Here is a 14,052-nt window from a genome sequence, read left to right on the forward strand (position 1 = left end):
AATTATGAACTGAACTAGTTCATTTTAAAATGTGTGAACTGAACTTTGAACTAGTTCACGTAGAAAGAGAACTTTCCCAACACTGGACAAGACCTTATTTACTTTGTAACATTTAAAAAAATATGGATATTTTGATGGCAAAAATGAATGTTAATGTCAACAAGAAACACCAACTTGCCCGAATATATTAAGAAAAATAACAAAAGTGCTTCCATAAGAAATTCATAAAAAACACTCTGAGATTGAAAGAAACACATTTTTTGGTACAACATGACCTTAGAGGCCTCAGTGCTGATACTGGCACTGACATTTTTTTGTTTATATACCTAAATATAATTGTTACCTAGGTTTATTAACTTTTTAACTTTCCCCCTTTTTTTTTTCTTAACTTGAACATTTGAATCATTTGGTGAAAATATCAAAACCCTAATTTTTCATCCTGCTTTAAGCTAACTCAGAGGCTGCTCAGTGGATGAACATTTGATCCCATCATCAGTAGTTAAGTTTCATGGTTAATCACACCAAAGAGGAGATAATCTTCCTCAGTCGTCTGGTTCTTCAGGAGGTCTTTACCTTTTAACTGCTGCTGATTAAAAAGGTGAAGCTGTAGGCAAAGCTCTACCTAAAGCTATTTCCTTCATTCAGATCATCCTCCTCTTCTGTGTCGGTTTCCTGAAATGCCCTCAGAATGCAAATGATCAATTAATTAAAGTTTATTTATCTTATCAGTGGAGTCAGGAGTCACTGATAAGAGACAATGTTTTGCTTGTATTAAGAGGATTTTTTCCCTAAGACGAAGGGCAATCTGTTCCAGTAATGTTCTGAGTTAACAAAATAGTGCATCGTTTGATCAATTCATGTTGCTAGATGTATTAAATGCTGACTGAATAAATGAGAAAATGTTCTTACACATAATTAAACTTATAAGATATAAAACAATAGGAAGCTTTTATAAACAGAAAAAACTAAAATAAGTGAAACTATTATTTCCAATGTAACATGCTGTTAGACTATTTGCCACTTTGCTTCCATGAAGTAGACGCTAACTGTGATATAACCTGTTAGTATAATCCAATCAGTGCTGGGAGAGACTGTACTGCTAGCAGTGCCTTTAAACAGGTAGCTCTGGTTGCTATTAGAGGAGAAACTTTTCTCTATGAAGGGCTTTTTCACACCAAAACATTCCCCATCTAACTGCTAACATGCCTTTTTCTATCATGCTAAACTTTTAGCGTATTGCCCTCCACTTTTCTATCATCATTTCCTTGCCTTCTGAGCACAGCAGAGACGTTAAGCTGCTCCATCATGCAGCACAGGTAAATAGGCACTATTTAGGGGATAAATCAACGAGTGTTTCCAGTGTTTATTTTTACAAACGAAACCACATAAAGTTAATTCTGCACTCTTGTCATGATTAAAAAGTGTAAATAATCCCAACTCACCACAGTTCATGCCTCTGCTTCATGATTTGTATTCTTGCAAATATCAGTGAGGCTCAGTTTAAGGATGAACAGCAGCACCCTCTATTGGATGGCTGTAACATTACAACACTGAGAGAAATGTTTTTTTGCTGGACATTCTGAATTAATTTGGATCAAATCAAATTTCTATTTAATAAAACCCTTAACTGTCTATTAATCCTTATTTTTTTCTTTACATTCCTAGTTTTAAGATATTGTTCCATTTGCTTCTTGTTATTTTAATGGATTGAAATGTCTTTACCTCAGAGAGAGAAAGAGAGAGGCACAAAAAGCGGAGTCGCAGCGGATCTCCAGGCCGCGGCGACAAGCATCGCAGCTGGAGCAAAGACAGAGGAAGCCGCAGCCGAGAGAAGAGGAGCCGCAGCCGGGATCGGAAAAGCCGAGACCGCCGCAGCTCCTCCCGGGAGCACAAGAAACACAGGTCAGTCCTTTTCTGAGACACCACCGTTTACAACACCAACTGCATCATGGGTGACAGTCCTTTAGAAATGCCAGGGCAGAGGAAGCTCACGACTGTTTACGTTTTCCTCCTCCAGCCATTCACCGAGGCGGACAAAAAAGAAAAAGACTTGCAAATACTGGGATGTGCCTCCTCCAGGCTTTGAACACATCACACCAATGCAGTACAAAGCTATGCAAGGTAACCCCCACTCAACAGCTGCCACTATTTTATTTTATTTTACTTTGCACCAATTTTTTTTTTGGTGACTGAATGTTTATTTAAACTGCTGCATCATCTCACATGATTTTTACCATCCATGCATGTTTCTCCTCCAGCGGCGGGTCAGATTCCAACAATAGCTCTGCTGGCAACAGCCACCACCACCGGAGTGGTGGCAGCACCGACACAAGTGCCCATAGTTGGCAGTCAGATGACAAGGCAAGCCAGACGCCTGTATGTTGGAAACATCCCCTTTGGCGTCACAGAGGTAAATGGCTCCCACGCTCACCTGCCGTTTCTGCGTCATTCCTCCTCATGTTGCGTCTTTTCTGTTGCTCAGGAATCGATGGCAGAGTTCTTCAACGCTCAGATGCGCCTGGCAGGCCTTTCACAAGCACCGAGCAACCCTGTTCTGGCTGTTCAGATCAATCAGGATAAAAACTTTGCTTTCCTAGAGGTGAGATTTTCACTGATGATCAGCTGTTAATATTTATTCTGTCTAATCTTAAACGTTGATTTTTATAGAAAGAATTTGTCATTTTTTTCTTCATGAAATATTACATAAAAACAAAAAGCAGTCCATTAGTTGATCATATTAGCAGCAGAGGCAGTGCGATGCTTCATGTGTCAGAAAGGATCTAATGGAAAATTTGGTTTTGATCTGTTTAAAGAGTTAAATCTTTCAAAATCACCTTGTTGGAACTTTTAACTATTTCAGGGTTTCCTCGGGTCATTAAAAGTCATTAAATTATTATTATTCTTAAGGCCTTAATTGGCATTAAAATTCATTAAATCTGATTATCATGGCATTTAAAACGCTTTATTTGAAAAAAAGAAAATATGTTTTTAAAAACAGTTTTGTCAGATATATTATATCGCAATAATATATTTGCGGGGAACTTCTTCCAGTTGATCTCAAAGCCGTATGTTTGGAAAAGAAGCTCAAGGCAGAGAAAAAGTTAGAGAATGGATAAATGCAAATTTCAACAAAAGTGGCTGGAAAACGAGGCATTCAGGACACGGCTGCAGCCTTTGGCGCTAAAGATGATGAAGGTTTATTTCGTTTTATATATATATATATATATATATATATATATACATGGGAGTCATGGGTACTTGTTGATGGCATTAAAATTATTTCTAAGAGCATTAAAAAGCATTTAATTAGAGTTACTCATTCCTGTATAAACCCTGTATATTGCTATGCTATTCATTCATAAACAGCAGGCATAAATTGGTATTTCACTTGATTCATGCATCTCTGAATAATCCTGTATGAGCAGCAGCGCTAACCTGACTCCGCCAGATGGATTTGCTCCGCATATCCACCTGGAAACCTTCCGTTGAAGTAATTTTGGGAAGGGGCGAAAATACTGGTTAGCTGATTGGCCTATGTTGGTGATAGACGGGCCAAATAAACCAATCAGATCAACGAAGCATATGACGTACTAACAGAGCGACGACGAAGAGGAGCCAATTGATAGATCAAACTCTTGGTGAAACCAGTGGGGAGAAGAGCAAAAACATCTTTTCCTCTGAGAAAAGCCTCCAGAGCAGTGTTTTGCTCTTCTTTCAGTGAAGAAATACTCTGTAATTCCCATAAAACTTGCTCGATAGCCACGCTAACGCTAGTTTCATCGGCTGAAGCCGCCATGTTCTTTAGACTGAACTGTCGCGCTTCTCGTTGCGTCACACCTCAACCCGCCTCAAAGCCAACGCTGATTGGACGTTTGTTTGGTGAACGGCTCCAAATTTTCTTTAACGAAGAGTCTCCAGACTGATCTGCGAGTGAAACCTTGAAAGCTCGCGAGATCAGGATGGTCTCACCAGGCTACAGCAGCGCCTTCCTGCCATGAAAACCAGCAGTTAGAAAATATCTACGTATGAATTATCCCACCAGGAAGTAGCTACAGGAAGCTCTGACAGGAAGAGGGACACGGTTACAAAGTAAAACACATTCACTATGTGGAAAAATACTAAATAAAATCTGTTAATCAAACAGGTAAAAAGTCAGTTTTGTAGTTGCACATCACAGTAAGCTTGACAAACTGGTGCAAAAGAAAACTTTACCCATGAGGAGCTCAGGAGGACAGAAAACGGGTAAAATATTGAACCTCACAAAAAACACAATACTGAGGGGCCGACAGAGCAGGTAAACGCGGTGAATCTGTTTCTCCTCTTTCAGAAAAAAAGAAAAACTTAGATAATCTTCCCAGATCTCTCTCTGGGAATCATCTCTCTGCCTCAGTCAGCATGGAAACCAACCTACGACGTTTACTTCATTTTTTTCCTTTTCATTTAACGTAGTTCTCATTATGTAAACATCCTCTATCTGTTCTGTTTTGAGATGCTGCACAGACTCGTTAAGTGGGGCTTTGCTTTGTAGCTAAGCTGGTGTTTTTTAATTTTTCATAATGTCGGAATTTTTTTTTTATTTGTCTATAACACAGAGACAGAAATAAAAAAAATCTGCACAGATCTGCCCATCCTTCCAAGTCAGAGCCTCTCTTTATGCAGTCAGTATGAGATGGAAAGAAATCGGATCGGAGATTAAAAAGTCGTACGCAGCCGATGTTTTCAGGCCTTTAGATTTGGGATGAAGAGGCTCATTTATCAGCTAATCTGCTCTTTAGGTTATTTCAAAGTTGTGACGATTAGCTGATTGAACGAGAGAGTTCTGGACTTTGTTCAGCCTCCAGAAGTGGTGTGATACGGTGATGTTGAGAGACTGGCGGCAACCTGACAGGAGAGGCAACTTCATTATGATGGCAAGGGCTTTGCTTTATGGTTGGATGAAAATAACCATATTTTATAACAAATGAATACCCACGTAGTTCTAAAGGCATAGTTTCACCGTATAAATACCTGTATGTTACTTTCAAAGGCTTAAAAAGCTTGATTGTGTCATGATTTTACTAAAGTTCAGACCCAAATGCAGAAGACCAAACGGGGAGACCAGGGGAAAAGGCTTAACAGGTTTTATTGAAGAGATAATGCAGAGAGAAGTGTTGCTCTGAACACTGCTCAACCGGAACTGAAAAGTGAGGGGAAGACACAGCGATTAGTTCAGGCTCTGTGGGAAAATAGATTTGTAAACTTGAAGAAGAGGATTTGGTTGCAGACTCACGTTTCCAGAGAAGTTGTTGAATCTTTGACTCCAGTCTGTATGCTGTATTTCCAGTGTTTGTCTGATTCGGTGGAGGGCGGAACAGGGTTTACCCAGAATGCGGTTGTTTGTAGGTGAACGGAGAAGCTGACTGTTACTCCGATTTCCTGTGGTACTTGAACGGGTCGTAATAAAGATGAATCCCTTTCTCTGTGTGAAGCTCAAACGATCTCTTGGGGAAAGTGGATCCAAACCTCCTGTTTGAACCCCAGCTCAGTTTGAAGCTCAGTCGATCCTTCCAGGGAGAGAAGGTCCAAAAAAATCCAGTTAGCAGGAACACTTCCTGCCGAGAGGCAAAAGACAAACAATGTTAAAACTCAGGTTGACAAGAACTCAGTTTGACTCAGCAAAACTCAGCTTGGCTAGAGTACCCAAAACTGGCAAACACTCTGGCGTGGAGGTAGAGGCAGTCAGCAGCTTAAGAGCAGTCCGTTAATGAGGAAACCATCAGCAGGTGTGTGAGGAGGCGGACCAGAACCAGGCGCCTCCTGGTGGAGGAAGGGAGACAAACACAGGAACACAAACACACAGACAGGAGTCCTGACAGATAGAGGACCCTTTAAATATTCTGGACTTAAAAGTATCCTTAGCAGTAAAATCGTATGAATTATTGTAATTGCAGTTAAATACATTTTTTTAACATTTGTTTCATTTCCAAACAAGCTTAGATAGAAGTATTGCGGTTCTTTTGTTTTTGTTCAGTAGCAGAATAAACCACCAGCATCACTGCATGTTTTCCTGTTATTGAACAGGATTTGTTTCCGTCCAGTTCACACAAATCGACCTCTCTTCTAGTTTCGTTCTGTAGATGAGACGACGCAGGCCATGGCCTTCGACGGGATCATTTTCCAGGGTCAGTCGCTGAAGATCAGGCGGCCTCATGATTATCGTCCCTTACCTGGACTCTCAGAACAACCGGCCTTCCATGTTCCAGGTTGGTTTCTGCTTCCTCTCCAGAGCAGTGCTCTCCCATTCTCCTCTGCGGTTTCTGAGCTTCCTCTCTCTGCTCGCTGGCTGCGTAGGTGTCGTCTCCACGGTCGTTCCTGACTCACCTCATAAACTATTCATCGGAGGCCTGCCTAATTACCTCAATGACGACCAGGTATTTCACTGTCAGCAGATGGCACAGGTTCTCTCATTTTCCACTCTTTTCTTTCTCACACACTGAGCTTTTAGTCGCACTGAAACAGGCTTAAAGATCCTTTAGGCTTCCTGTAGGAACATAACATGACGTCATTAAATATGAATTTAGGAATCTTTTACTAAAATAATGTTAAATATTTTAGTGTTGTAATAGCTCCAGCTTTTATGGAGCTAAATTTTTGATATGAAAGATTAATTTGCCATTAGTTATATTAAAGCCAAACAATCTCATGCTAAGGAGATTTCCGTGAAATTAATTGAAACAGATTCAGGGATACGTAGTGATCTCTTCTCAAGGAAAAAGTCCACCTCATTTAGAATTACAAGATAAGCTTTTTATTAACAATTTATTAAATGTGCCTTTCTGGATTTTTTCAGTTGTTTGGTGGTGTTATTATTTATTTTATTTATTTATTTGCTTTGTAATTTCTGCTGAAACTAAAACTGTAACCTTATGCTGTAGTTAATTCTCTGAAAACGGCTTAAACAAAAGCTGAAACAGTTAAGAACAATTACTAATTTAGTCATTGATAAATCAGAGAGTCTAAGACTAGCTTAAAGGAAAACTGTATCAGAACTGAAAAACAAATAAACCTTTTGGATTGAAGATGGAAAAAGATATTTTTCTTTATCAAGGTTTTCTATCTACAACTTCTCATGGGACATAGTTTTAGCTTTGAATTTAGCCTAAAATCATCTTTAGGGAACCTTTTGGTATCTGATTATCAATCAATTAATGGAAAATATAATCAGTAATTTAATTAATCAGCAAAATAATAATCATTTGCGGTTTTTGTTTAAAATAGACATATATTGAGAGGAGTGAACTGAAAGTCTTGTTCCATATTTTAGTCTTTTAAGGGGAGTGTTGGCATAGTGGATAGGGCAGTGCCCTTGTGCTCTGAGGAGGTTGCAAGTAGCCGGTTTGAATCCCGACAGACTGCGACTCTGCGTCCCTGAGCAAGACCTTTAACCTCACACTCTTCCCCGGGCGCCACACAATGGCAGCCCACTGCTCCATAAGTGGATGGGTTAAATGCAGAGAGTTAATTTCCCCATTGTGGGACAATAAAGGGATTTAATTTAAATTTTTTTTTTTTTACATTAAAAATGATTGAGCTGCAATAAATTAAAGGCTACATTTCCACCTAAGGTTTAACTGCTCTCTGTTTTTTGTTACATCAAAACATCTCTGGTTATAAAGTGAGGTTTCGAACTAGGGATGCAAATAATTAATGAACTTATGATTCATTTTCAAATAAAGGTTGATTTAATTAAGATTTATTCCAGCTTGTTAACTTATAGCTTCACCTTGGTGCTGTCGCCATCCAGAAGAGGGCGCTGTGAACTGATCCATTTGTTGTCTGATGGGGGATTTGTTTAATCTATATTGGTAACAAGTATGCAGAATACCATACCAACTTTATTTATGAAGCACTTTATGCACCGAACAGGACCAAAGTGCTGTACACAATCATAAAATACAATATAATTATAAAATAGAAAAAAACTGAGTGTAAAATACTTATTAGTTTACAAACAGAATAAAACAAAGTAAAACCTCCTAAATTGTCCCAAAAGCCAAGGAAAAAAGATGAGAAGGGACTTAAAAACAGCGAGAGACGAGGCCTGTCTTCTGCTCAGAGGCAGATCGTTCCACAGCTTAGGAGCTGCCACAGAAAAAGCACGGTCCCCTCTGAGCTGCATTTTGTCTTTGGGACCCTCAGAAGCAACTGATCAGCTGACCTGAGGGAACGGGAGGGTGTATAAGAATGTAACAGCTCAGACAGATAAGAAGGAGCAAGGCCATTAAGAGTTTTAAAAACAAATAAAAGAATTTTAAAATGTATCCTAAAATGTACTGGCAGCCAGTGTAAGGAAGCTAAAACAGGGGAGATGTGGTCAAATTTTCGTGTACCTGTTAATAGACGTGCAGCAGCATTTTGAACCCTCTGAAGATGAGAAATATACAAGTCACTGACCCCTGTATAAAGTGAGTTGCATTAATCCAGCCGTGTGGTCACAAATGCATGGATCACTGTTTCAAAATGTTGTTTTGATAGAATGGGTTTTACTTTGGCTACCTGCCTTACGTGGAAAAAACTGGACTTTATAACGGCTCTGATGTTTGCTTCCATCTTAAGACCAGCATCCATCTTAACCCCTAAATTAGTAATAATCGGTGGTACCTGACACTTCTGACAATCGCTGTCCTCGGAAAAAATCAGTCAAGGAGAATCCTGCCGACAACGCCACATTGTAGCGGGAAAAAAGTATTCAACTATTCACCCTAGTTAAATAAACAGAGATCGATGGATTTCACTCAGTCGGCACATTTATTCATCAAATCTTTGTAAAGAGACAACAGTTCATCATACAGCCCTAATGGCACAGCATTCAGCCCCGTTCTGCCTGAGCAGCGTTCGTTCCCCTAACTTACAACAATGGAATGTAGTCACAGTCAAAACAAATTACACACACTTTGGTAAACAGTAACATGTTAGGAATAAACCTTGAAAAAGAATCTGGTTTTGTATTTGGAAGAAGCTGTGTCTGGTCTACAAACATCCTCTCGCAGAGAATGGTGTGGCCTTGCAGGTGAATTAGACTGAGTAAGACAAGTTTTAGTGAATAAATAGGATACATTAATATATGAAATAAGAGAAATTTAAATTTTCCGACAACAGGAAGATAGAGGCAAGAAAGAGTGCATGAAAGGAAAGAAATTAAAACAAAACTGCAAAAATAGCCAACAAAGAAAATATACAGTAACTCCTAGAAGTTTGCCTCTATACCTGTATGAAATGAATGGAACACAAAACAGAGAGTGTAACAGCAAAAAGACGACAACAGACAACCTAAGTAAACTTTAACAACAACATCATGAGCAGCGAGGATCCTCTATATTTCCACGTGTGTTGAAGTCAAAACACATTATTTAGGGTGGTATATATCTGCAGCCGCAGCTTAACATTTAGTGTTAGTGTGTATTAGGGGTGGAACTAGGGGTTCGGTTCACGGTTTCGTGGTCACGGTTTTCAGTTCCGTTCAGTATATGTTGATTGTTACCCCGAAATTCCATAAAAATTAATGAAATTAATGAAAAAAATCCCAAAGAATTAATGAATTGTAATTATTTTTAATGATCCGCGGAAACCCTGGATCATTTCCGCATGTTTTGCTGCTTTGAATGTAATCATCTGGCGCATGCTCTCTACGATCTCCAAGGAACTCAGAGCGGAGCGGACGGGAGCCACAGTGGAGGCTGTAGGNTGCTGTCGCCATCCAGAAGAGGGCGCTGTGAACTGATCCATTTGTTGTCTGATGGGGGATTTGTTTAATCTATATTGGTAACAAGTATGCAGAATACCATACCAACTTTATTTATGAAGCACTTTATGCACCGAACAGGACCAAAGTGCTGTACACAATCATAAAATACAATATAATTATAAAATAGAAAAAAACTGAGTGTAAAATACTTATTAGTTTACAAACAGAATAAAACAAAGTAAAACCTCCTAAATTGTCCCAAAAGCCAAGGAAAAAAGATGAGAAGGGACTTAAAAACAGCGAGAGACGAGGCCTGTCTTCTGCTCAGAGGCAGATCGTTCCACAGCTTAGGAGCTGCCACAGAAAAAGCACGGTCCCCTCTGAGCTGCATTTTGTCTTTGGGACCCTCAGAAGCAACTGATCAGCTGACCTGAGGGAACGGGAGGGTGTATAAGAATGTAACAGCTCAGACAGATAAGAAGGAGCAAGGCCATTAAGAGTTTTAAAAACAAATAAAAGAATTTTAAAATGTATCCTAAAATGTACTGGCAGCCAGTGTAAGGAAGCTAAAACAGGGGAGATGTGGTCAAATTTTCGTGTACCTGTTAATAGACGTGCAGCAGCATTTTGAACCCTCTGAAGATGAGAAATATACAAGTCACTGACCCCTGTATAAAGTGAGTTGCATTAATCCAGCCGTGTGGTCACAAATGCATGGATCACTGTTTCAAAATGTTGTTTTGATAGAATGGGTTTTACTTTGGCTACCTGCCTTACGTGGAAAAAACTGGACTTTATAACGGCTCTGATGTTTGCTTCCATCTTAAGACCAGCATCCATCTTAACCCCTAAATTAGTAATAATCGGTGGTACCTGACACTTCTGACAATCGCTGTCCTCGGAAAAAATCAGTCAAGGAGAATCCTGCCGACAACGCCACATTGTAGTGGGAAAAAAGTATTCAACTCTTCACCCTAGTTAAATAAACAGAGATCGATGGATTTCACTCAGTCGGCACATTTATTCATCAAATCTTTGTAAAGAGACAACAGTTCATCATACAGCCCTAATGGCACAGCATTCAGCCCCGTTCTGCCTGAGCAGCGTTCGTTCCCCTAACTTACAACAATGGAATGTAGTCACAGTCAAAACAAATTACACACACTTTGGTAAACAGTAACATGTTAGGAATAAACCTTGAAAAAGAATCTGGTTTTGTATTTGGAAGAAGCTGTGTCTGGTCTACAAACATCCTCTCGCAGAGAATGGTGTGGCCTTGCAGGTGAATTAGACTGAGTAAGACAAGTTTTAGTGAATAAATAGGATACATTAATATATGAAATAAGAGAAATTTAAATTTTCCGACAACAGGAAGATAGAGGCAAGAAAGAGTGCATGAAAGGAAAGAAATTAAAACAAAACTGCAAAAATAGCCAACAAAGAAAATATAAAGTAACTCCTAGAAGTTTGCCTCTATACCTGTATGAAATGAGTGGAACACAAAACAGAGAGTAACAGCAAAAAGACGACAACAGACAACCAAAGTAAACTTTAACAACAACATCATGAGCAGCGAGGATCCTCTATATTTCCACGTGTGTTGAAGTCAAAACACAATATTTAGGGTGGTATATATCTGCAGCCGCAGCTTAACATTTAGTGTTAGTGTGTATAAGTGGTGGAACGGTTCACAAAATCCACGGTTCGGTTCACGCTTTCTGGTCACGGTTTTCGGTTCGGTACATGTTGATTGTTACCCCGAAATCCCATGAAATTAATGAAATTAATGAAAAAAATCCAAAAACATTAATGAATTGTAATTATTTTTAAGCGTATTCTTCTTGTTTATTACTGGTGGTTGGCTTTGGTCGCAGTACCGCCACCTTCTGCTCTGGGGTGTAAACGCTTCGCCTATGAGAAAAAGGAGCAGCGCATGAACCGAACGAAACACACGGGAACCGAACCGAGACAGTCGAACCAAACGGTTCGGACGGTTTTCATAAACCGTTCCATCCCTAGTGTGTATCAGTGAGCATGTGGAACCAAACTCCCATGGTGTTTATGCACGGGCATGCTCCTGTTAAAAGGATTCACAAAGCTTTTCAAGTTGTGATCACCCCCCTTCAATGGGGATGATCACAACTGACATGATTTTCTGCAAGAGGGATTGCGTAGCTACGACTGAGAGAGATATTTTAGTGGGACTATGCAGCAATTCAGCAGCAAATTTAATGGGCCTGACAGGAAGAAAGACGCAGTTACAAAGTAAAACACATCCGCTTTGGGGGATGAAACAGGAAAAAATGAAATACTTTACCGTTAAAATAATCAGTGGCAGACAGAGCAGGTAAGCAAAGCTCATCATTCTCCACTCTTTATAAAAAAAAGCTCTGACAGACTTTACAATTCTCTCTAGGAATCACCTCTCACTGCCTCAGTCAGCATATAAACCATCCCACAGCCTTTATTTCTGCGTTTTCCTTTTCTTCAAACGTGAGGGAAATGGTTTGAATTTGTGTGGTCAAATCTGCACAGAGTGCCTAGCGATGTGTCTGTCCGTTATCACCTCTTATTAAACATCTAAACATGCGATGGTTCCTCTCTAACTGCCTGATGAAGCAGATTTAAACACCAAACTGACCCTGAACATCTCCAGAAACGCCTCCAGCTGCAGAGATACAGAGTGGACTTTTCTTTTGTGACCGATTTAAAAACTGCTCAGAAATTTCACATGCAGCCTGATGTCTTTTATTCTCTGACTTTTCTTCTTTTTCCTTTCTTTAATGAATTATTTCAGTCACTTCCACTGCGTTGATACTCACAGCTCTTTCATTTTTGTCCCCCCACTTTGTCCCCAGCTAGGGGCCTGTAAGATCGTTAAGTCTGCGCTCATAATTTGTTCAGTAGTTCTCATCTACTGCTGCCATGCCAACATGTAACTCAAGGCAAGTAAGAATTTCTGGTCCACACGTGGATCCACTTCAAGCCCTCAGGCTCCTGTACTGGCTGCTCTCTCTTTCCCATCATGCTTTTGGAGCGCGCTTAGGATCTGGTTATCTGGGGTGAAGCTCTGATGATGGTTGAGACGTGGGGTTGATGGTGTTGGAGGTTATTAGAGGTAAAGGTGGGCTGTTTTAAGGGGTTTTCTGTAAAGGTAAGCTTTGAGATAAATGGCTTCAAAAAGGCAGGTCAGGTTAAAAACACTAAACGTCTGCTAATCTTTTATTTAAATTAGAAATTCTATTAAAACATAAATATCTGCTATATTTCCCTGTTTCTCTTCTGATAGCCACACCTCATCATCACCTGTGCAGGTGTGATCTGAAGCTGTTGGGAGAGTGAATCGTTTATATTTAAAACCAACATGATTCCAACCATTCGTTCTTTCTAAAGAATTCCATCTGCTTCTGGGTTTATTGCACATTACAGCCACAGATGGACTTTAGGTGAAGCACCAATGCAAAGCACTGCTTGGTGTAAGAAAGAGAAACCAATAACTGAAATGTGTGGCGTGCATTTTGGATTCAGGGAGCTTCAGTCTGAAACTTTATAGAGTCCAGCGCTACATGTCTGCTTCAGCATCAGTAGCATCAGAAGTTTGTCAGAGAACATCAGAGGATGAAGAGCGTCATGGAGGCCAAGAAACACAGCAGACAGGTCAGAGAGGAAGCTGTGGAGGCGTTTAAAGCAGGAGTGGGTCATAAAAATGATACTTCAGAGGTCCAACTAAAAAGATAGGGTGAGGAAGGTGTGCCGTAAGAAAGGGATTAGCTAACAGACCTATAGTGGCTCTGGAGGAGCTGCAGAGCTCAGGTCTGTATATTAGGGTAGCAGAGGTGGGTAGTAACTACAGTGGGGGAAATAAGTATTTGACCCCTTGCTGATTTTGCAGGTTTGCCCACTCACAAAAAACGCAACAATCTATAATTTTAATCATACGTACACTCCAACCGTGAGAGACAGAATCCCAAAGAAAATTCTAGAAAATCACATATGAATTTATTAAAATTGATAACCATCTGACCAGGAAAAACAAGTATTTGACCCCCTGGACAAACAGCATGTTAATATTTTGTAGAAAAGCCATTATTGGCCAGCACAGATGTCAGACGGTTTTTATAGTTGGTGACAAGGTTTGTGCACATTTCAGCAGCTTACACCGAGCTAAAATGTAAATATGTTTGCCAAAACTAGCACATATAAAACTCCTCCGCTCTCCTTAATGCGCCCTGCAAGCGTGTTTCCACGAGGACGTAACATTTTAGTTTAAAATGCAGCAGACACAGACAGGCAAAGTTTAACTAAAATTAATATTCCCTTTTTTACAC

The 14,052-nt window shown here is 39.8% G+C and overlaps 1 protein-coding gene across 1 annotated transcript in view; it reads left to right on the forward strand.

Annotated features, from left to right (window-relative positions):
- The window catches only part of LOC107091758 (splicing factor U2AF 65 kDa subunit-like), a 23,449-nt gene that overhangs the window by 4,917 nt on the left and 4,480 nt on the right, over positions 1–14,052 (forward strand). Inside the window, exons 2-7 of the mRNA XM_015385900.1 lie at positions 1,728–1,902; positions 2,018–2,121; positions 2,259–2,410; positions 2,483–2,599; positions 6,104–6,242; positions 6,331–6,410. Coding sequence (XP_015241386.1) covers positions 1,728–1,902; positions 2,018–2,121; positions 2,259–2,410; positions 2,483–2,599; positions 6,104–6,242; positions 6,331–6,410 — 767 coding nt within the window. The remainder of the gene's footprint in view (positions 1–1,727; positions 1,903–2,017; positions 2,122–2,258; positions 2,411–2,482; positions 2,600–6,103; positions 6,243–6,330; positions 6,411–14,052) is intronic.

The sequence above is a fragment of the Cyprinodon variegatus genome, unplaced genomic scaffold (assembly GCF_000732505.1).
Source record: "Cyprinodon variegatus isolate N-32 unplaced genomic scaffold, C_variegatus-1.0 Scaffold351, whole genome shotgun sequence".
Classification (NCBI taxonomy): Eukaryota; Metazoa; Chordata; class Actinopteri; order Cyprinodontiformes; family Cyprinodontidae; genus Cyprinodon; species Cyprinodon variegatus.